Source organism: Xenopus laevis, chromosome 1S, assembly GCF_017654675.1.
Source record: "Xenopus laevis strain J_2021 chromosome 1S, Xenopus_laevis_v10.1, whole genome shotgun sequence".
Lineage (NCBI taxonomy): Eukaryota > Metazoa > Chordata > Amphibia > Anura > Pipidae > Xenopus > Xenopus laevis.
In genome coordinates, this window is record NC_054372.1 from 178,866,937 (window position 1) to 178,890,787 (window position 23,851).

The 23,851-nt window shown below is 42.2% G+C and overlaps 1 protein-coding gene across 3 annotated transcripts in view; it reads left to right on the forward strand.

The window, feature by feature from the left end:
• The window catches only part of LOC108704431 (cAMP-specific 3',5'-cyclic phosphodiesterase 4D), a 298,109-nt gene that overhangs the window by 248,511 nt on the left and 25,747 nt on the right, over positions 1-23,851 (forward strand). For all 3 annotated transcript variants that reach the window (XM_041580563.1, XM_018240989.2, XM_041580564.1), the window contains exon 6: positions 4,783-4,895. In XM_041580563.1, the coding sequence (XP_041436497.1) occupies positions 4,783-4,895 (113 nt within the window). The remainder of the gene's footprint in view (positions 1-4,782; positions 4,896-23,851) is intronic.

Sequence of the window (23,851 nt, forward strand, 5' to 3'; positions counted from 1 at the left end):
TGACTTCTTACTAGAGGTTCTTAGAACTCCTACAAATATTGCCCCTATTAAATTGCCTACAAGCTGAGCTAGGAACCTGGCTCAATGACTGTTTAAGCACTGTAACAGTCTACAGGTTATGTTAGCCCTGCCCTCTTCATACTCACTCAGTGTTTGCGAAGTAGGGTGTTGAGTAAAGCTTCTAGAACCCCTTCACCTACCCAGAAGATTTAGAGGTTAGAGGGCATAAACATATAAACAAAGAGTAAATTATCTTCTTAAGTATTCCACAGTGAGCATTTGATCTTATTTCCATTCCTAAGTCACAGTGACTGAAACTAGCGACTTGTGTAAGGCCACCTCTTGCTAATATATATGTAAGTCTAAGATTTACTAGTTTAGTACAAGTTCAATCTTGGTAATCCATAGCCTTAAATCTTTAGGTACAGAGACGGAATATGGTCATGACACCTTAGTTTTCATGTCATGGAAATGCAAGATATTATAAAGATAATTAGGGTTGTAGTAGCATTAACATGTTCTGTAATACTCAATGTTTGCAGTGTTATTTCAGAGCTGGGAGTGACATGAGCTTGGGCATGTGTGCTTCTGTGATGACTAGGGGTGAGGACATCTATTTGCAATACTTGATGTAGTCTGAATATGACTTGCAAAAATAAAATTAGCATCTTTGATCCCTATTCCATATCCTTGTGACCAGCTCATATCCATGTGTTACTTAAGTAGCGTAATATTGCTGAAAAAAGATTTGTTTTTAAACATGAAATGTGTGTGTTCTACCAAAGCATGTACAAGGCTAGTGATGGAATATACTCATCCTTTCTTGTACTACTATAGAACAGCACCAAACCTTTCATTCAAAAGAAAGGGTGTCCGGCCTAACATCTCAGCTGTAGTTGTACAGTTCCAAAGCGAAGTGTCTTGGTGAAACTACAATAACTACAGTTGCCTGAGGTTACCCACATACCTGCCAAGTTTATGTTATGCAGAAGAATAAATGCCAAGTACCTGTTTTTTTCTTTGTCAGAGAGTTTCTTCTTTAATATAGAACCATTAAGAATACAGAATCTCCTAGTGAAATAGGTAATAATATAAGGGGTCTAGTAATAAATGCATGCTTTAAACTCGGAAAAAACGTAAAAAATAAAAGACGGAAAGCATTTAAAAAAGTCTTTATTTCTGGTGAACAATCTGAAAACAACAGGATGTTAAAAAAGTGTTTGGAAGGTGAACAACAAATTTAATGTTAACAGAGGAAGGCTTTTGGCGACAGTGATTATAAATGAGATAGTAACCATGTATTAATGGAACATATGTCAGCAATTTGTTATGACCTCTTTGACAGCTCTGCTGTACCTTTCTGGGATCCAGGCCTGGATTTGTGGAATTTCAGAAGCACTGGGGATTCACAGGAGATACAATAGTTTTTTAAATTCCCTGTACACCAATCCCCAGTAGTCTAAAACCGAGCTGAAAATGTAAATCCGGCCCTGCTTGGATCTACAGCCACGCACCTACCCTCAAGTGTGAGCTGGATCTGCAAGACAGATCAAAATAACCTCCTGTGGATCCACCATGGGATATTGTAATATAGAGTAAAGGTGCTGAAAGATTGGCAGACATTGGTGCCAATTCTTATTGATCAGTGTATGTGACCAAGATAATTGCTGTGTGGCTGGTTGAGTTGGGTGGGCAGGGTTCCCAGAAAACTTTACTCTAGCATCTTAGTGGGCTGTAGTTCATGTTCAGTGCCCATGTACTGCCCTTCATATGATTGGACTTCTCTTCAGAGGTTCCTATAAGCCCATTGGGCAAAGACACTCTTGTTTGAAATGTAAACCATAATCTTCATGACCAGCTTCATCCTTTTTATGAACAAAACCCAAGTTCTGAGTAACCTGCAAATCCTATCCGCTATCTTCATTTGGACTCTCAGGCTCACTTACTATTCCTTTATACATATTTATGTTTATTTGTAAACATTCATGGGGTCCTTTAGTTTTAACCATTTGCCAAGGCCCAAGGCAATGCCAAATTTGATGAAGACTATTAAGTTTAGAGCAGGCTTTGGAAGCTAGAGCACCAGCTACTCTCCCCAGCTCTGATTCTCAGTGGGACAGGCACCTTCTCACGCCCTGGTTGTCACAATTAAACCAGGGGTGGGTGTGATACAGACAAAGGAGTAATTACTGTTAACAAGCATCACTGCATTAAAAACATAAGGAATAGCTATTTCCTTACCAGGGAGCAGGTAAATTGCCAAGAAGAAGAAATCAATTGCCTTTATTTCAGTTTTTTATTTCAGCACTTTAAATAAGCGACCAATACAGCTCCCGCGACCAATGCCGATCCCACGTCAAAACGCCGAAAATTGTCGCCTGTAATGGTACTAAGATAACTGGCAAATTGTTGAAGAATGGCATAGGATGCAGTACTTACAGATAGCTGATATCACCAGCAAGCAATAACAATCTGTGGCCAGAGAGATACAGTACTGTACTGTAATAAATCGGGTATAATAGACTGACTATACAAAAGTGTGATTCCTCCCCTTTATAATTCATATAGATAGAATAGTAGTGTAATTCTATCCTTTCATAAATATATTTTCTGGCTCCAATCCCTATGCCTAGTTTCCTTAAACTTAGTGGACATTAATTCTGCCATCCTGCCAACCAAGAAAAATCCCTAAATGATAACTGATGATAGCAAAGTTGACCATAAATCAGATCATCATAAGTGCAATTATACATGGCCGGTCAGGAGATTTATCATGTATGCAAGGGGCATTTTTTAGGGTCCCGTATTCTACTTGTTGGCAGCATACACCACCTATGGCACCTAGGTAATTGGTGGACTAATAATTGGTGCCTCCAGGGTGGTAGAGATCTCCTAGCTTAATGTTATCAGGGCCAGATTTACATAGCAGGCACCCCTAGGACCGCTGTCGTTTATCGCCCCTGTCCTGCCCTTTTATTTGCTCAAATTTTCATCATTGGGACTGGAGCAATGGGGATTGGCGCATGAGAAATTTAAAAAAACTGTCATATCTCCTCCGCTTTCCAGGTGTTTCTGAACCAATGTGGGTGTGGTTGGGCAGCATGCCGCCCCCTAAAATCCTGATGCCCTAGGCTTGTGCCTTGGTGGCCTTTCCACAAATCCGGGCCTGAATGTTATAGGGCCCTATGATTACTAATGGTGGCCCTTACTTCCAGATCTTCACGCTCCCCCAATAGCAAACGGCCACATGTAAAGCAGCACTGAAGTAAAGTCCTACTATCAACGTTTGCCATCTTTCTTTACCACCTCTCTAGTACCTAAAGTTGCTGCTCTGTGGGGCAGTCCCCCATAACTGTACCCCCAAGACAACCCTAAAACTAAATTATCAGCCTAGTCTCAAGATCATGTCGGTTATTGAATATGGTCCCTGATCCAATCCTTGGCAGATTGCTTCCAACTAATTACCATGAAAGCTAAATGCAGAGTCCAATCAAAAATGTAAAAATCCTTTAACTAGGAGCAACCAATTAGAAAATTTGGTGGTGGATATGGTGGTCGGGGCTGCATTTAGGGTTGCCACCTTTTCTGGGAAAAAATACCGGCCTTCCTATATATTTTTTTCCCTATTAATAACATTGGGATCAGCCATCATTTTTACCGGGCAGTTGGCAACCCTAGCTGCATTACATGCTCTATTTTCAAGTTAGTGTATTATAGAATTAAGGAATCCGTGACTACATTCTAATGTGGGTACTAGTAACATGGGGCAGGTGGATATAACTCGGAATAAAATCAGTTTTCCTTGAATAGCCCAAAGAAATTAATTTGCAAAGTGATATTCCAAGTGTAAGTGTGTTGTTGTGTTTTTCCAGCAATAAAGAGTATCTCGTTGCAGGCAGTGCCAGGGACACAAGCAGGGAGAGCTGTTTTTTTCCCCAGTGCTGTATATGCCAGACTAACAGAGGAGAGAGAGGCAGCAGTAGCCTGTAACTGTATCTGGGGCTGCTGCCTGCAGTGTGCACTGGGATCCAGCTGTCAGCTCCATGCCAGGATTTCTGTCCCTCCCCCACTCTCTCTCACACACACACACACAAATTCTCTCTCTCTGTCTGTCTGTCTCTTTCTCTCTCCAGCTTTTGGTTTTGGTTCAAAGAAATCTGTAGGCTCCCTTAGCGGGATGATGATGAGGAGGATGCCACATTGAAAGTCTGGGATGTGGCTGGACACCTTGGAGGCACAAGCAGATCCCGTCCCTTTGCCCTGATCCATGTGTGCAGCTATGGGGAGATTGGTGCTGCAGGACAGTGGCAAGGAGGAAGCAGGGAATCTCATCAGACTTTGCAGCTCTTTGCTGTCCCTTTAATACCCAGGCTGGTAGCAGCAGGCAGGACAAGGAAGGAGGCTTAATAACCATTGCAAAAGAAGCGCAATCTTCTGTCTTTTTATGACTCCTTTAACTGACAGATAAGCACCGTATTATTAGTTCAAGGAGACTAGCCGTGTGACACTTGGTGCTGCATGTGTTTTATGGCTCTTGGAATGTCATAGCCCAGGCTTGGAGGATCAGTAAGCCACAAGTGGGACTGCTTTTCCCTAGGGCACTTGTGCTGCTGGACTTTTATTCTCTCTAGGGTGTTTTTGGTAACATTATGAAGGATCCCTCATGTATAACCACTGGTCATCAGAGCATGGCAGTGTATGGCAGAATGGACCCTTTGGATTTTGAGGTTAGCCCTGTGAAACGTCTGAAAACTGAGTATCCTTTCCCCTATCTCTTGACAGAGGAGGCCTATCAAAAACTGGCCGGAGAGACCCTGGAGGAGCTGGACTGGTGCTTGGACCAACTGGAGACTTTACAGACCAGGCACTCTGTCAGTGAGATGGCTTCAAATAAGGTAAGGACCCTTCTACTACCTTGCAATGGCAGCTGGGCAGAGGGCATGTGAATGGCATGTTAGAGATCCTTGGCATTGCACAGTATAAATGCCATGGCTGATACTCTGATTTGTTGACGGTTGCTTGCAGACGGAGGGCAATATTGAGCCTGGGTGCAAAACAGGATGGATAACTGCAGGCATGCATAACCTTCCTTTAGCTTATTTTGATGGAAAACAGGTTAAAAACTATATGCAAAAGATTAGGAATCTTATGTTTGAGTCTCTTTAGCTTTTGCAGAGCAGTTTAGTGGAGGAGGTGGGGAAATCTAGTTGAACAGCAGCTGGAAAAGCAAAGTGTGAGAGCTGAATGGAAATGTTAGTATACGGTACCGATCACTGCATTCTCTCCAATGCTAAATGAATGTGTTCTAGGAAAAGAGTTAATTGATTGCAGAGCATTTGTGTGCTGGAGTGTGTGTATCCAGGCTCCCTGTCCCTACTTCCCCTGCTGCTTTGCCAGAAACCAGGGTAGAATCCTTTATTCTGTAATGTAGAGATCTTTACCTCGTGGTTGCTTATGTACAGAGAGGGAATGTTGGGTGTTGTAGTTCATTTATAGTCTGGAGTGTCAAGGGTTGAGAACTTTGATAGGGTACAGACTGCATTGATCAAGGTGCCGATATGGTGCAGTGAAAGGGCTGTCTGTGACTTGGGCCGTGGAACAAAAAGGCTTCACCATCCTCTCACCTCTTCCCTATAACCTCTAATAGAAAACAGGTCAAAAGTCTGCAGTAAGTCAGCGATCCTAAGCCTGTATCTAATCTACAACAGTTCAGCAGGGAATTCTGGGAGTTGTAGTTTAAAGGGCTGTTAAGAATGCCTATTGGAAGCAGTCAGAATTCATGGTGCAACTACCTGTTGCTTTCCAGAACTTTACTTGTACAAGAGAGAGGGTGTGCAATATTGGTACAGTTTTAATGTGTGCGGAAATGCCTTTTCCTTGATCCATACCCAAAGATCCGTTCAGAAAAGCACCTGGATTTAGGTAGTGTCCCTTTTGGTTCATGTCATGAATTGCTCCCATGGCCCTGCCAAAAGGTTACATGGTGTTGATTGTGCAGACAAATCTATTGGGGCAGGTGAATGTTCTGAGCTTTGTGGAGCTGTGATCTCATGGCACCTACGTATTAGTTGGCTCACATACATATCACATACGGTCAGAGAGTGAATGGATGTAAAGCTCATCCGTGGCTCCATACATCATACCCTATTCCCTCTCTCCTGCTTTATTGCTGCTCAAGTTTAACCAGCTAGAGAATAAACTAAAATAACACTGATGGTGGTAATGATTTACATACAGGGGGACTCTCCGGGAGTTTTATGACTGTATGGAGGGGGGGATTACAAATAGAGAGCCCTGCATTATTTTATTGCTGCCAGTATTTAGGAAATAAATGGGTCAGAACGCGCTTATTACCATGTGACAGGCCAATTAGACATCTGACATATTTATATAACCCGTTTCCATCCAAGGAAAGCCAAGCTCTCATTTCCACATACACACGCAGCATATGGAAGTCATCAGCGGATTAGGCGACAGTATAAAAACGTATGGCGTCACATTTGTTTGGCCGGTGCACCGGTGCCGACAGGCAGAGCAGAGGAATCCACATACAAGCTGCAGGGTGGCTAAATATTTATTGTGCAAATAGAGAAAAAGAACTATATGTCAATGTTTCCACAGGGCCGACGAGCACTTTATTCTCACACACCAAACCACACAGGTCTGCGGCCTCCAGTGCCCCCCAGCAAATTAATTTTAGGGCACCCAACATATCCAAAGATTGTCCTGTTTTACCAATATGTATTGAAATTGCTCATTATTTGGGCTTCATGTGGCCCCTTATACCTCCTGCAGCCGCAGGGTCTGCTTCCTCTGTAGTTACACCCCTGACGGCCGCCTTGTTTGTCTGCTTAGGGCTGAGCTAGATCGGCTCATTACGGCTTATTCTGCAGATAAGCTGATTAGCCGTGTGGCCATTTGCCCATTATAGCGTTGAGACGGAAGCACTGACATATGCTCTTCAGTAATCGCAGGTGCAAGATGGAGGCTCATCCGGCACAATAGGTTTTATTGAACAATGTGCGTGCTTGGCAAAATAAAGCATCCCGTTGTTATTGTCATTGTGGTTAAACTACGAATCCCAGCATGCTCAGTACTGGGAGATACAGTTTAACAACACACAGACGGCTGCAACTGCCAAGTTGAAAAGTTGTCTGCTATATAGTAGCATTTCTCTGTGCTGCAGGAGGGCCCTGGTTACGTGTGGGTCGCCGCTCTGCTTGTGACTGTCGATCGCTCATTTGCCGGGAGACACAAGATGGCTTTTTTTTTTTAACTGCTAATGTGAAGGTTACTCTGTGAGGCCACACCCACCATTACATCAGTAAATTAATATTACAGTCACATACTGACTGTGTGTACACAGGGGTCTATGCCGCTCACAGGCTGCTATCTCAAGGCCTCGCTATTGTGCACAATGCTGCGCATGTGTTTTGTATACCGTACGTGGAATAATGATTTAGGTGTGTACACTAGTTGTGTATTATATAGGCCACGTATGATATTATGTCTAATATTCCTCTTACTGTGCCCGATAAAGCAAGTCCAGCTGGATGTCTGCTTGTATACCAGGCCCATAAACATGTAGTGCATCAGCTCATCGCAGAGACACACAGTCAGATTCGGAGAGATTGGTCGCCCGGCGACAAATCTCCTTTTGCCTCACGAGGAAACTTCGGACGGCTTTGAAAAACGAAGCGCTCCGAATGCCATCCCACCAGCGATTTACATTCTAGCCGACGGGAAGGCTGTTCAGGGAGATTAGTTGCCCCGAACAAGAGGAGATTTATCGCCGGGGGACTGATCTCCCCGAATCTGACCGTCTGTCTCTGCCCTAAAGGAAAGACAGGTCTAATAGATTAAGAATTTAAGTTGTGCAGTTATTTTCCTGTTGCTTGTTTTCCAACTGGCTTCCCATTGAAATCTTAACTAAACTGCAATTGTCTCTGAGTCGGCAGCTTATTGGCCCGTGTATGGGGCCCCCCGACAGGCTTCACCAATCGAGATCTGGTCGAAAGTCAGCCAGATCTCGATCGGATGGGGCTAAAAATCCCGTTGGATTGTGGCCGCATCTGTTGGTTGATGCAGTCCCGGGATCCGACTGCCCGTAAAGCCACCCTAGGGCCCACAATCGGATCAGCCCGATATTGCCCACCTCAAGGTGGGCATATCGGGGAGAGATCCGCTCGTTTGGCAACATCGCCAAACGAGCGGATCTCTCTGTATATGGCCACCTTTAGCCTGACTAGACCCAGTCTAGTCCCATAGTGCTCCTACAGGCTACAACAGGGATCCCCAACCTTTTTTACCGAGCCACATTTAAATGTAAAAAGAGTTGGGGAGCAACACAAGTATAAAAATCCAAGTTCATAGAGAGTTTCAAATAAGGGCATTGATTCACTATTTGGTAGCAACATGTAAACTGACAGCCTAAAGAAAGGCTCTGTTTGGAAGTGCACATGGTCTTTGTGCCTTAAAAATGAGGCAACTGGATTTAACATGGGTGTTAAACTGTAACTGGTAACTGTAGTTCTGTAACAGCTGCAGTGCTGTAGGTTGTCCTGTTTTATTTAATTGTTTTTCTACCTTGGATGTTAGCGCCAGCCTTCGTGCATGACTTTTAGTGGGCCTATCTTCCCTACCTCAGCCTAGTCTCTGAGCTGCAGTTATTGGCAATGCAGAGGTATCGGATCTCAGACTATGAAGGTTAACAAAGGTCTTTCTTTACGGCCACAGAGAGCTTCAAATCACTGATAAAATGCACTTATGAAACTCAAATAATCCTCAATGCAATTTCAGTTTCCCTACCAGTCAGCGAGGAAACTGGTATTTATAAAGCAGGGAAGTCCATCCCGTGGCTAGTATGGCACTATAATTCCCAGCATGCTCTGTCAGCCTTCGGAATAGTAACCTTTAGGTGCAACAAAGAAACTTTCTTTAAAAAAATAATAAATACAGGGGAACTGTTCACTATGTAATCCTATGTCATTGTTCCAGGCTCCTGGCTTTTCATCAGCCCTGTGTTTATTTAGCGTGTGTGCATTTACAATCATCTGATCTCTGTAAGCACAGACACTAATGCACGGCATTGTGGCACGCTTGGGAGGAGCATGTGTGTGTGTGTTTTTTTTTTTTTAAGTACGGTAAATGGAGTTGTTTAGTGGAGATTACCATCAGGTTGTTCAGTAATCGTGAGGCAAACACCTCGTTCAAACAGAGAGATTAAGGCACCATCTCCCTTCTGTGTAACCAGAGCTGCATGGGAATGGGGCACAGAGTGTCAGCAGTGGGTACAAGGGAGAAATGGGCCTAGCACATTTACTTTTGTGCACTATCCCCGCAGTGAGCTGCTCTTTATATCTGCAGGCAAATGTGTTATTCTGGTCACTCTCCCAATGTAATATATATATCCTGATGACGATCTTCTGTAGATCGAAACGCGTTGATGCGATAATGGACGAATAAAGTTTCTTCTCTTTTTTCACAATTTGAAATTGTTGCCGTGAGTGCTTTCTTCAATGCAATTATATATATATACTGTGTATATATGTATATATATATATATATATATATATATATATATATATATAATCAATGGGTCTTGTGAAAAAAACTTCTTAGTGTTTATTCGACGTTTCGGCTCATGAACGCGAGCCGTCCTCCTTGTTCCAGCACCTGGGCAGTTTCTAGTGCTCTGTGTGCACCAGGCCCACTTATCTTTGTGTGTATATATATATATATATATATATATATATATATATATATATATATATATATATATAACTATATATATATATATATATATATATATATATATATATATATATAACTATATATATATATATATATGGAATAAAGTACCCCCTATTGTAAAATATAAGGATATTATAAGTTACTGAGGAGTTCCATGACCATATAAAAGCATGCTTTTATACAGGTCATGGAACTCCGAGGTTACTTCTAATATCCTCATATTTTCCAACAAACCGTACTTTATTTATTATAATACACAAGTTTTAGTCAGTCATGTGACAAAAATTACATCACTACTCACCGTTTATAACTGGTGACTTCACTTGTCATCGTTTATAAGGATATAATTTACAGGAAATTCATGGCTTTTGTGTAATACCTACATGGGTTTTGTAGGTTTGGAAGTGACAGCTGCAAATACCTAGTTGTGACCCTGCGACTTGTGCCAAGGTAATGTGTCTCTATCTTTTGTGTATTAATATTAACAAGAATTGGGTGCATAGTTTGTGGTTCTAGTAGCTGCGATATAATTATCTCTGGAGTAAGCTCAGATCAACAACATTTTCAGGCTGGAGAAACCAATGTATTTGTTGTTGTTCTTTTTTATCTATATGCCCCTGCATATTCATTCATATCAGTCCCTGTCTCTGCAGAGTTTACAATCTAAGGTCCCCATCACATAAACACGGCACCTGTTTACCTGCTTTGGTACATGCCAAAATCCAGTAAACTGTATTACTCCTCTGTTACTATCAGTTTCTTTACCATTCAGAATTCAATAATGGGAAAAGTATAGCTAGATATCATTCAGAATCAACTGAAGGCTGCTGGTCTCTGGATGTCCTATACTGTTACTAGGTTTGCCACCTTTTCTGAAAAAAAATACCGGTCTTCCTATAAATTTAGCTTTTTTCCCTATTAATAACATTGGGATCAACCATAATTTTTACCGGCCAGGCCGGTAAAACACAGGCCAGGTGGCAACTCTAGCTGTTACAGTTTTGTTATATAAACTTACAATCTGTGATCTTTTCAAATAAAGTTTTTCTAAAAGTATTGCTCTAAATCAAGGGAAAAACATCCTACTTCCGTCTTTCTTAGCTACAGAGTATGGGCATTGTACTCCAGCAGCTAGACCTTGACTACAATACCCAGCATGCTTTAAACTGATATGTTGGAGCATCCTGGGAATTGTAGTGCAGGTGCATCATAATGGGGACTAAGTAAAGAGAAGCACTGACTTCTAGCTGGTGAGTTTAAAACTGGATTCAATTTCAATGAGATATCCATTCAGAATGAAGCAGAATAAAATGCATCGCAGCAGCACAGGGGATTTAGGCAAAGACTATAATAACTGAGAAATGGGCCCCCTGGGTTGTTCTCCCTGATAATGTGAACGTTCTGTGTGCAATAAAAAAATATAAATAAGAGTAATATTAGAAATTCAATCATTCTAAACCATTTTAGCTCCCAAATAACCCCCTCCTTATAAATAGATAGGGGAAGGACAGGGCACCACCAGCTGTAAATATAACTCTGCTGAGGTTCCCTCGGTAGATTCCTTCAGGTCTGATTCTGAGTCTATGATAGGAGAATACAGATTAGAGATATGGAACTGCTGTTTAGGGACAGCTACAAACCACAATAATAATTTGACCACAGCAAGCAATCCATGATTTGTGCATTCAAGTGCATTAAAGCTTCCATCTCCAAACAGATCCTGATGAAGGCTATTGGGCCGAAACATGTAGTGCTGTACATTCCTGAAATAAATCACATGATGATACCATAAGACATGTTGTGCTCTCCAGTGACTATTTTCTGTATACTTCCAAACAGATCCCCGAGTCCTGTGCATCAACACCCAGATATAGCAGTACTTTCTCTGTTCTCCGGCCGTCGCTGGGAAAACGCAGATTTCTTCATTTGTTGACTTTAGCAAGACATACTGTACTTCAAATGTGTTTCCTATTCTGCTTGGTGATTCCACAAGCCTGACATTTTTGGGATTTCTTTTTAATTGGTCATGTCTGAGGAATGGCGCTGATGGAATGCACCCATGTTTGGGACACTGTGGCTACCAGCAGCTGTGTATAGAATGCCCGCTAGGAGCTAGATGGTGGCACTGTCTGAGATGAATTGCCAGGTCATTGTAGAACCCACACTTTATAGTATTGGTGCCTTTATATAGGCAAAAATCAAAATGTGATAATTGGCCAGCTAAGCGTTATGGGAGCATGAGGCTGATTAACCAATGCAATCCTTTGTTAACCATGTATGTATACCTTAACCATATTACCATATCAGATGTTTGCTTTCAACCACCTGCAAGTAAATGCTGCCTGTTTATTGGTTGCTGTCTTTTTATTTTACCCTAAATCAGCAGAGATCACATTATAGCCAATGTCATTTCCTGCATCTCATCAGATTCTGCACAGGGATAAGCAACCCATCTGCCCTACTGCTTTCCCCTCCCCAGCCCTACTCTAATGAGACCTGAATATTAGTAGCATTAGGATGACATTCAGAAGTAGAAGCTGCAGTTACTTCACCTTTAAATTAACGTTTAATAAAAATAATGTAGACGTTGACATTCTGAGACAATTTATTTGCAGATCCCAGAACAGCCATGAGGTTCAGATAAGATAGGTTGTAACAATTTTGACATAAGCAAATAAGTAATTGTAACAATTTAGATAACAGGTCTCTTGGGAGAAGTTAAGCTGGCCATAGACGCAAAGATCCGATCGTATGAATTGAGGATTTGTACGATTTTTGGACCGTGTGTGGAGTGTCGACATTTTTCGTCCCACGGAGATCGGTCGTTTGGTCGATCGGACAGGTTATAAGATTTCTGTCCGCTGCCGATAATATCTCTGCGTGTATTGCCGATCATACGATTTTCAGAAGGAGACTGTCACTATCTTTGGTCAGACATAAATTTCGTACGATTGCTGTCAGGGGCAGAACATCAGCTGATCTGTTGTTTTCTACTTTATTTGATCTGAATGGTTAGTGGCAGGTCGGGAGATGGAGAAGTCTTATTGTTCGAGGATTCGTACGATCGAATCTTTGCATCTATGGCCAGCTTTAGACTCAGCTTAAAGGGCAATTCACCTTCATTAGCAAAACTGTAATAACTGAAAAAAAACCCAGAAATATGTTCAAACTTTCATAACCTGCCAAATGTTGTAAAATGAACATGGTAATTGGAGGGTGCGGCCAAAAAATGGGCGTGGTCATTTTTTTTGCCGCGCTACGCATGCCAAATTTTTTGTTCCTCTGTTTATTTCCAAAATGTTGGGAGGTATGGCATTATGCCATCATAGCATTCTGTTTTCCCAGCATCCTCTACACTGCACTGGGCAAACGTGCACTTTACAGATTCTTTGCCCATTTCTCTACTTCCACCATTCCTTTCCTTTAAGGACATAGGTTGCTGATTATTATGTCTTACGCCAGGGCAATTAGCTTTTGTCAGACTGTATATGTTGCGGCTATGACCAGCTCCCGGGCTGCAATTGTGACATTCCTGCTGTTCGATATAAAAGATAAATGCATGGCACGTTATTGTCACATTATTCGGTACTTGTGACCTGCAAACAAGGTATTTCTCTAGATCACAAAGTGGTGCAGCAACACTGACGGCATTTGGCAGTGGATTAAAAGCTGTCATATTACATTTGCCGTACATATATCCCACAGGGGCTGTAATTATGTGATAAAGGCCCTTACATAATCGCTTACAATGCACTTAATCATGTCTAGGTGACATCACAATTTAATTGCTTTGTAACCTACTGTGAACCTTCCAGGAACATTTAAGGTGAGAGGTAACGGAACTGAGCTGGGCATGAGCCTAATGAATCTATGGGCGTCTTTTTCGCGAAAAATTTTGCTCATCGCTAATTACGGGGCTTAAAGGGGATGTAAAGGCAAACACTCCTATTTTTACTTTCTTTAATAAAAATAAATCTGTCTCCAATATATTTTAATTAAAAATGTATACTGTTTTTATAAGAAACATGACTGTATGCAGTGAAATTCCACCTTCGTTTTACTTGCTCTGACTACTGCAGATAGGAAACAATGGTCCCTGGCTGCTCTGTGGAGAAACAATCATACTTTCAAACAGCAGGGGGAGCCCCCCACCTTACTTTTCTGAACTCGAGCAGCTTTGTTTATTTCCCTATAAAGCAGCCGATGACTGTAGAGCTTTGTATCCGCAGACCCAGTGCAGTCTGTATTTTCTGATTATTAGTCAGTCTTGCTCTATCGGCTTCTGGCAGAAAGGAATTGACTGAAGCCCAGACCTCACTGAGCATGTGCATAGTCTTGGTCTTGCAAAGATGTTTAACATAGTTACAAGATGACAGCCCCCTGCGGCCAACTTTGAAAGAATAAATGATTTTTTTTATTAGGCTTCTGGTGCAGTAAGTTCATGTTTATTTTTAGTATACAAAATACAGCATTTCGAGCATTATTCTATTTTAGATTTTAGTTCCCCTTTAAGTGCAGTTGGTCTCATTCTCAAATTACTTAGAATTGCTCAGTTAAGGTACATACAGTATGTGTAATATTTCTGTTGGATGGGTATCAAGAAGACTTTTCATTAAAACTGAATTTTGCTTGAGTTTATATAAAAGTGTGAGTTGTCATATGTTTTGGCTTTAGCTTTCTGCTGTAGCAACACTAAACATGTTGCTGTTTCCCATTTAAAATTTCAGATCCTTTTAATGATTCTGGCATGTTCAGGTTATGTAACCGATCTTGCCCTGGACCACTTTTTTATAGTAGGTTGTGACCATTTAGATCAGGGATCCCCAACCTTTTTTACCCACGAGCCACATTTAAATATAGAAAAAATTGAGGGGGGGGCAACACAAGCATGAAGAAAGTTCTTGGTGGTGCAGATTATGGGCTGTGATTGGCTGTTTGGTAGTCCCTATGTGGACTGGCAGCTCCTGGTTTTTATGAAACCAAAACTTCAAGGCTGGAATTCGAAAATAATCACCTGCTTTATGGCCACTGGGAACAACATCCAAGGGGTTAGTGAGCAACATGTTTCTCCAGAGCCAATGGTTGGGGATCTTTGATTTAGATTGTGAGCAGCCATGTCAGCACACACATTTTTTTGGGAATTATCCTGATGCACCCCATGCCTGGTAAACTGCAGTAACAGCTCAATCAGCTGTTGTAAATTTAAATTACACCCTCCATTGAAACGCCTAGAAGTGTCTCCCAAAATCCTGAGAATCAAGCAAGGCCATGGCCTGGGAGGAAGAGGGACACACTGTGTCATTAGTGGGATATTTTTTTTTACTGTACACTGTCGTCCGTGCTCAGTGCCACTGTATCTATGATACATCATAGGCATCTGGCATAAAGTGCTGAGTATGCTTTTGCGCTTCTCTCTGCGCTGCTGTCTGGCATCGTTCCAAAGTATATACTCATACTCATACTGGGGCATTTTGTTTCCCTAGCCTGATATGACGCAGAACTATGTATTTATTGCTCTCGTTTAGGGCAACACCTTTGTTAATTGAAACACGATTAATGTTACGAGTAATGTTTGTATACAGTTCTGTACCTAACCATATAATTGCATGAGAAATAATTGCCAACTGAGGACATAATGGAATTCTCAAGCCTTCTGTGTGATGTCACAGACACAGGGGGCTTGTGTTGCTATTCTGCATAACTGTCAACTCTCCCTAATTTCTAAAGATGGTCCAGCTGTTCCATCTAAAAAAGGGGGTTCAAAAGACTAATCAGACCAGACCTAAGTAGCCAATCAGACCTTTGCTTTCTTTTATTCTGCTGCAATTTACTTATTAGAGTTAACTTCTGATTGGTTAGTGGTCTATTGTTGTATCCTTTTTTTTGTTTAGCAGATGTTATAAGAATTGTAAGGACCATCCTTGAAGGCTTGCAGCTCAGCAATGGTGAGGAGCAGTGATTGTGCTGAATTTATTCAAAGAAAGTTGTAGGGACCAGAGCAATGAAAAAGCAGGCTACTCTTTTTGCTGGACTTAGCAGTATGGAGATGCTAACTTATAGGGGTGCCCTGGTCACCAATTTTTTTTTTTTTTTTACTTTTAGGAGGGGCCCTGACCACCAATGTTTTTTAAAAAAAACTTTTATGGGGGGCTCTGGCGCCACAGTTTTTTATTTTAACTTAAAAGAGGGCCCTCACCTCAATGTTTTTTTATAACTGTGTGGGGGGGGGGTTTACTGTTTTTAGAGCTGATGTCTGTGTGGTGTTTTACCTGTGGTGTTGGCGGAATCTGGGGTGGGGCTTGGGGCGGCCCAGGAAATTTTATTGTATGGGGCCCGAGATTTCAAATGGCAGCCCTGGCTACACAAATCAGCAATTGGTACTGTAACCCCTTTTTGGCTGAAACAATTACCAACTAGAGGGGTAGAACATGGATTACACACGACCCTCTTTCACCAGGATGGGCTTTCGCAAAATGGAAATAACACGTGCTGATGTGTTTGAACTACAACTCACTACTGACATAAGTACAAAAGAACAGAGTTGGACACCTGGGTTCTTTGCAAAACAGTAGAACAGCCTTTATTCAGGCATAAAGCGCCACAGGGTTATCATACTCACACATGAGGTAGCACAGTATATCTCCAAGTACATTCACAGGTGTAGCAGAGAGAGCATATAAAGACACCACACTAGGAATAGCCAAAATAGTTGAGAGATCACCTTCCAGGGTTTCAGTACCTCATGTGGCCTGGATCCCCTACAGCAGACTTGGAACAGGGTTAGAACATAGCCTGATTCCCTTGTCACTACCTTCACTACAGGCAAAACAAAGCCTGAGGGAGAGCTACTCCCTTCTATCCTCCTAGTTGGAGCTTGAGATGCTCTTTATAACTAAGCCTCACTGTCTCTCTCTCTCTCTAGAGTATTTTACCGGCCGGGCCGGTGAAAGTTATGGCTGATCCCAATGTTATTAATAGGGAAAAAAGATAAATATATAGGAAGGCTGGTATATTTTTCCAGAAAAGGTGGCAACTCTAACTATGGCACATTATTATTTATCAGTTCTTATGAGTATTACCATTTGTGATACGGCAAACTCCTTGCACAAGGCAACATTTGATGCTTTTCAGTATATTCCTAGGAGGCACCAAGTATTGTATTTTTCCAGCCTGCTGCATATTTTTCAATAAGTAGTTAGAAGCACAGACAATCTGATCATAGGTGTATTTATAGCTCTAAAGGACGTGGGGTGCCCCCAGCAGATATTCCCCCCCACCCGGCTTTGAAATTATAAACAATAAGCAATAGAGTGGTGTAATTATTACAAATCTATATAAAGGTATGTGGCCTGTTATCCAGAACGCTTGGGACCTGAGGCTTTCTGGATAATGGATCTTTCTGGATCCTCATATGTTGTCTACTAGAAAATTATGTAAACATTAAATAAACCCAATTGGCTGGATTTGCTTCCAATAAGGATTCATGATATCTTAGTTGGGATCAAATACAAGGTAATGTTTTAATACTACAGAGAAAAATTAAATTATTTTTCAAAATTTATTTGGATAAAATCCTTTCTGTAATGCAGAGCTTTCTGGATAATGGGTTTGCAGATAACGGATCCTACAACTGTATATTGCTTTATACCTTTCCCCTGTCTCTTTAAGGCTAACTTGGATCCAGCACCCTATCATCTTTTCCTCATTTGCTTCTCTAATATTGAGCCCTCATTTTGTAAACAAACCCTTGAGACATTGGCATTCATAGCAGAAGGCAGCATCGTGACTCCGGAGCAATGCCTTGGCACTGATAGTGTCTGTGAGTGCAGAGTGAGCATGCTCTCCTCCCGGCTCAGTTCCCATGTTCCCTGCTGCATACTGATCAGCTCAGTGCTGCCTCTTATTATTGGCCAATGGAACGCCGTACTGATGCAAGGCCCATAATAAGCAGCACCGAGACCTGTCATAAACAAACAGGGCTCAGAACAGGGGGGGGGGAGAATGTGCAGGCCTGACAGAGAGATGTGTCCATAGCAAGGACAGAAGAGGTTGCCATCTTGGATAGGATGCAGTCTGTGTGGCTTAGCCAGAGAAAAGGACCATTTGCTGGCTAGAATTCAAATTTCTCAGCCCTACTCTTTCCTTGTTCCTTTGCATATCAATGTGCTTGCCTTTTGTTTCCTACATTTAATTTAAAAAAAAAAAGTCTATTTGCTGGGTTTGAGGCTCCTTTTGCAGCATCCAGGGGATTATCTCTCTTATAACATGAGTTTCCACATCCTCACTCACAATAAAAGTTTAGTGGCGCAGTCTGTCGGACTGAGGTAAGAAACCGCGCTATGTTTTTTTGTTTTCACCCCAGAGCATGATGTGGCCATACTACAGAGGAATTCTGGGAATTGTAGTTCCAATCGGTGAGACAGATGCCTTGTATCAGCCTTGTAAGATTTTACAAATGGGGTGTTGTTTGCTCATTGTATTTGTTGTTTGCTGGCACAGAAAATGAATCTTTGTAACTTTATCTAATCTAGACAATTTTTTCATTTTTTTTGCACCTTAGTTCACAAGCTCTGGAAGGAGCTCCAGTGGCACGATGTAAAGGTGGTCATACATGTAAATACCCTCCCTGATATGCCCACCTTGAGGTTGGCAAATGGGCTGTCGGATCTCTGGGCTTCATCAACAAACATTCAGTCCGAGATCCGATGGGATTTTTAGTCCTGTCAGATCGACATCTGACAGACTTTCGGCCACATATTGATCGGGGAAGCCCGTCGGAGGGCCCCACACATGAGCCAATAAGCTGCTGGCTCACTCTGTCTGCAATTTTATCGTCCCGTCTATGGCCACCGTAAGGATATACTGTGTCTGTTATAGAAGTTGATGCTACAGGGCTAATTATTAATCCATTCTGATGCAGACTGCAGTCTGTGCTTAGCTGCAACTTGTACCCAACTTGCAATCGCATGCATGCACGGCACGATTGAGCATAATTTGACACATCGGGCACAACTTCCCATGTGGCCAGTATTCTGATGCTATACTGGAAATGCTGCATTGTGGGTAAATGTAATCATGAAGCCATTATTTTGCCTGCAGCACAACATGAGGCCTCCTTTGGGGCAGGGTTGGACTGGGCCAGCAGGACACTGGGAGGCATCGGCAAATGAAAGAATGTGACATTCGCAAGTAAAAGGATTGCTACACGGATGACACTCTGTGGGGGTGGTGGTGAAGGAGGAGCACTGGCTGTTGGAGGGGTTTGCGACTGCGTTGGGTGGAGGCCCCTGAAGTTGCTCCCTGGTGGGCCGCAGAAACCCCCCAGAGGTGGGCCCTAGAAACCCCAGTCCAACACTGTTTGTATGTGCTTAGAAAGGCAGCAAGGTGGCAGTTGGGATTTGTTTACTCTAATGGATACACCTGAAAGTCTAGCTTTAAGGTCAGTTAAGGTTAGATTTGGGATGAATGTGTATTTTCTGCTCTAGATATTCTTGGAACTAAATGAATATCTAGAGCATAGCTAAATCAGCGCCAGGTTCCTACCCCATTGAGTAGGAGAAAGGATTTGCTCTGATACTGGTAACATTTCTGTGGCTCTTGAATTTTATCTGCTTTCTCCTTATGTTCTGGGTGTCTGCAGCGACCTGGGGTCAGTCGGTGACCTTGGACACCCTGTTTGTTAAACCCCCCTGTTCCCGAGCAACTGACATGCTTGTGTAATGAAATTCTAGCTGTTAGCATTTAAACAAGCCCAGAGAAGGGCAGTTGATAGTGGTGAGCCTGGAGGAAACAAAGTGTATCCTAGTGTCCCACATCAGCGGGGCAATGCTCTGGGTGCATCTGGTGATGTTCCTTACATATTCCAAATGTCTCAAGAACCTTTGGGCTTTTTTGCTAGACACCTTATACCCTGTGTGCATAGCTAGCATTCTATAGCTGCCTGGCTCCTAGTCCTAACGTGGAGAACATTCACTACTCCTTTAATGAATACCTCTATACTTTTAAGGGACTTGGCAGAATTGAGGGACACTTTTCTTCAGAAATATGTCTGTATAGATCTTACTGGATACCTATTTTATATTAGACATTTTTAGTAAACCCTAGGATACTCATTGGTTATAGTGCATTTAATCATTAGAGCTGTGAGCCCAAGAATCAGTGCATCGTAGACTTGATGCACAAACACACTTTTTCATTTTACAGGATTGTGCCCAGGAGAGAGAATACAGAAAGATTTAATGTATGCATCGATTGGCACTGGGGCTCAGTGTCGGACTGGCCCTACCAGGAAAACTCCCGGTGGGCCCAGGTGTCAGTGGGCCTTTTGCTTCTGACCATTTGGCCTATTTTATGGTCATTGCTCATTTCTTTATGAGAACAAAGAGGCTTAATAATGGAAGAATAGACTATAGTATGTAGAGAAAAGAGACTAGGAGAATAAAGAGGTTTATTGAGGAGAGGCGGTATAATAGTTTGGAAACTGGGCCCTCAGCCTAAGGTTTTCTGGTGGGCCCCTGGCATCCCAGTCCGACACTGCTGGGACTTTAAGGGTTTGCGTAGTGATGCATCTAATGGCATTATGCAATTTGTGGATACTCCATCTGGTTACACTGATTATCCCTATGAGATCATAATCTGGGGTTAGTTTTTTTGATGTACGTACTGTAATGGTTATGTCATACATTCATGTCTTATCACACTCCGAGGCAATGTGCTTCGGCATTCTGGCAAACACAATCGTAGAACAGAACAGATTTGGAGCTGGGGTGGGATTATGAAAGTTATGTCTGAGCTGCCTCCTCTGTAGGGAAAGGTGAGCTTGGGGATAGGGAGTTCAGGCTGGGCAGCAGTTGCATGTAGAGCAGTTACAGAAAAGCATTTTATAGCTGCATAAAGGCTCTTACACACAGCCGTTTTTGCCTGCGCCCCCTGCGTTTCGCTTTCTTCTGTTCAGCCGCAGGGGAGTGTAGGAGTAGACGCAGTCAATTACTTTGAAGGGGGCTGGACTCATGTAAGCATGTAAGGGCCAAACGCAGGTTGGGACGCAGCATGTTGCATTTCACCTGCGTTTGGCGCATACATGCGTCTGTGTGAGTACAGCCCCTTCAAAATAGTTGACTGTAAGCGCCCTAGGACTGGACAGGCAGTGGGTCTGTTTTGCACTGGGTTCCCCCACCTTTAAAGATGGCTCTGTGTTGGCGTAGCCTTTGCAAGGAAATCATGCAGGGGTGCATCTCCCATTCAAGGCTGGTTTCTTCTCCCCCGTCAGCTGCAAGAAAACAATTAGTTAGGGGAATTTGATATACAGTAAGAGGTGGCATATTAGCATCCCTTTAGAAATGAAATGGCCCTCTCCTGTTACATGCCCATAGGGTATAAGAATGGTGTATATTCTTGTATAGGCAATGATAAATGAATTAATGTATTTATACTCTTAGAAAAATAATATTCAGCTCAAAGAAGCATGGTGCATACACATTTGTCTCTCTTATTTCCTGATTTAACTAACATGATATGCAGGAGGTATGCTTAATGTCTCCATGTTTATGTTCTATAGTAATACTAGAGGGCAGTAGATGGTAACATAGCACATTTTTCTCTCATTTCCAGATTTAACTAACATGGTATGCAAGAGGTATGCTAGTGTCTCCATGGCTATCTAGCAGCTCAGCTGATCAGAGGATGTTGGGAAATGTAGTTCTGGAGTAAGTCAAGGTGGAAAGTAAAGGAAATGTGTGCAAGTTTGTGCTTGCTTGATGGGCTGGGCAGAACGGAATATGGAAGTAGCATCACTCCCCTGTAGCTGTACTGGGAATTATAGTTTAACAGCACCTAGAGAGCTAAGAGCTGCCCATGACTGTTCCACTCCCTGAGCATCTCTTTGTTTATTGGTTCTATGGAAGAATACTTTACAGCACAGTGGCTTTATGGGGTAATGGCCCCGCAGCATATTTCTCTATAATTGGGCCATTTACATTCATTCTAATATTCTGCCCAAAATCCATGAATAAATGATTAGTGTTCTACCAATCCTATCTCCTGCCTTGATATTGTAACACACAATGGCAGAGAAATAACATTAACATTAAAGAATGGCCGCTCCCTCGCAGGGCTTTTACCTTGGGTAATGAGCATCATTCCCATATAAGTATCTCATTTCAGTGCAGCTCACAGCCCTCTGCTGCTTTTGTGTCTCTCTATAGAAACTGGTTCACTTCTCTGTAAATCTCACAACACTCTCCTCGCAAAGGAGGATTTTGGTTTGAAATATCAGCAGCCGATATAGGTTACTGGGTTATTTCCTGGCAGATATATACGTTTCCTACAGAAGCAGATGTTGCTTGAATTGTGCCCGGATTCTTGGTTTGTGTTGCTGTATTTATAAATGGGTTGGAGCTGCCATAATGCACAATTGTTGCTTCTTGTTCAGGGACAGATCTACCTTTTTGGCACTACTTGGCTACCCCCTTTGCCACCCTACCTCTGGGCACCCTGTGTCCATTTAGATTTAGCCAGCCAAACATTAAAAGTTGACCCTCAAGTCACAGCCCCAAACAATTTAGGTCCGGGCCTCCGTGGCCTTTCCACAAAGCTGGACTTGCTGAGGTTGCTTTAATTACTGCTTAAAGGAAAAAAGGTAAACACTATGTCGGCGCCAACTAATTTGAACTAATGCAAAAACAAAGAGAAATAAAGCTCTCTGTGTGCAGTGGGTTATGGCCCTGTACTCACCGTTAAATGCACTTTCAGTATGCTATAGAGAGCGATATTCGGAGACAATTTGCAATTGGTTTTCATGTTTTATTATTTGTGCTTTTTTTTGAGTTATTTAGCTTTTTATCATCACCTCTCCAGCAGTCTGGTTGCTGGGGTCCAAATCACCCTAGCAACCATGCATTGATTTGAAGAAGAGACTGGAATATGAATAGGAGAGGCCTTAATAGAAAAGTAGCAGTAGCAATCAGTGGCATAACTAGATGTTACTGGGTCAAATTATTATTATTTTTCAGGCCCCCAAAATGTCTAGAGGTTGACCTGTTTTACCATTATTTATTGAAATTGTACATGAATGAGGTCCTTGTGGGGCCCCTATACCTCCTGCACTTCCTCTGTAGATACACGCCTTTTAGCAATACATTTGTAGCTTTTCATAGCAGTTGTTTTGAGATGGGGGTCAGTGACACCCCTCCCCCCCCCCTTTGCAAGCTGAAAAGAATCAGAAGAAGGTGGAAAATAATTAAAAAAAAAAAAAAAAAAAAAAAAAAATATATATATATATATATATATATATATATATATATATAATGAAGACCAATGGAAAAGTTGCTTAGCATTGGCCATTCTATAACATACCAAAAGTTAACTTAAAGGTGAACCACCCTGATAGTATTACTTTTTATATCCAGCTTTCAACAGATGCAACAAGTAATTGTGTGTCATTTGAATCCAGCAGAAGCCGAGCTGCGCCCTCTAGTGATGACTTTATATAAATGTTCTGTGCATGAACAGTTTGAATTGCAAGTAATATAGAAAAAATTCAAGTTGTGTTAATATGAGCAGTGAAGGAATTACCAATTGTTTTTAACATTCTTACATGACTTTGTGCTCCCTCGCCCTTGAGATTGTAAGCTCTTGTGAGCACAGCCCTCTGATCTTACATTTATACTGTAGAGCATGTGCAGCTTACTAGCACTATATAAATAAATGATGATGATGAATTCATGAGTCCTGCGCGGAACCAATTTGTTCAACCTGACCTGCACCCGCAACCTGCATATTTACCCGCTTGGACCCGCTACTTGACCCACGAGTACCTTATCCGCAACCCAATCCGCGACCTGCTGACCATCAAGAGACAGGAAGTGCTGTCATTGTAAACCGGAAGTGACATTATTAGAAGTAGGCGTGATCAGAAAAAAAAAGTAAAACTCGCTATTGAGAAGACCCGTGACCCAACCCGCAAACCCGGAGAACTGCCGACCCGTATCTATACCCGCTCCCGAAACTTTTACCTGTACCGCAGGTTTTTACGGGTAACCGGACCCGCTGCAGGACTCTACCACCCCCCCCCCCGTGCAGAACCAACCACTAGGGGGCC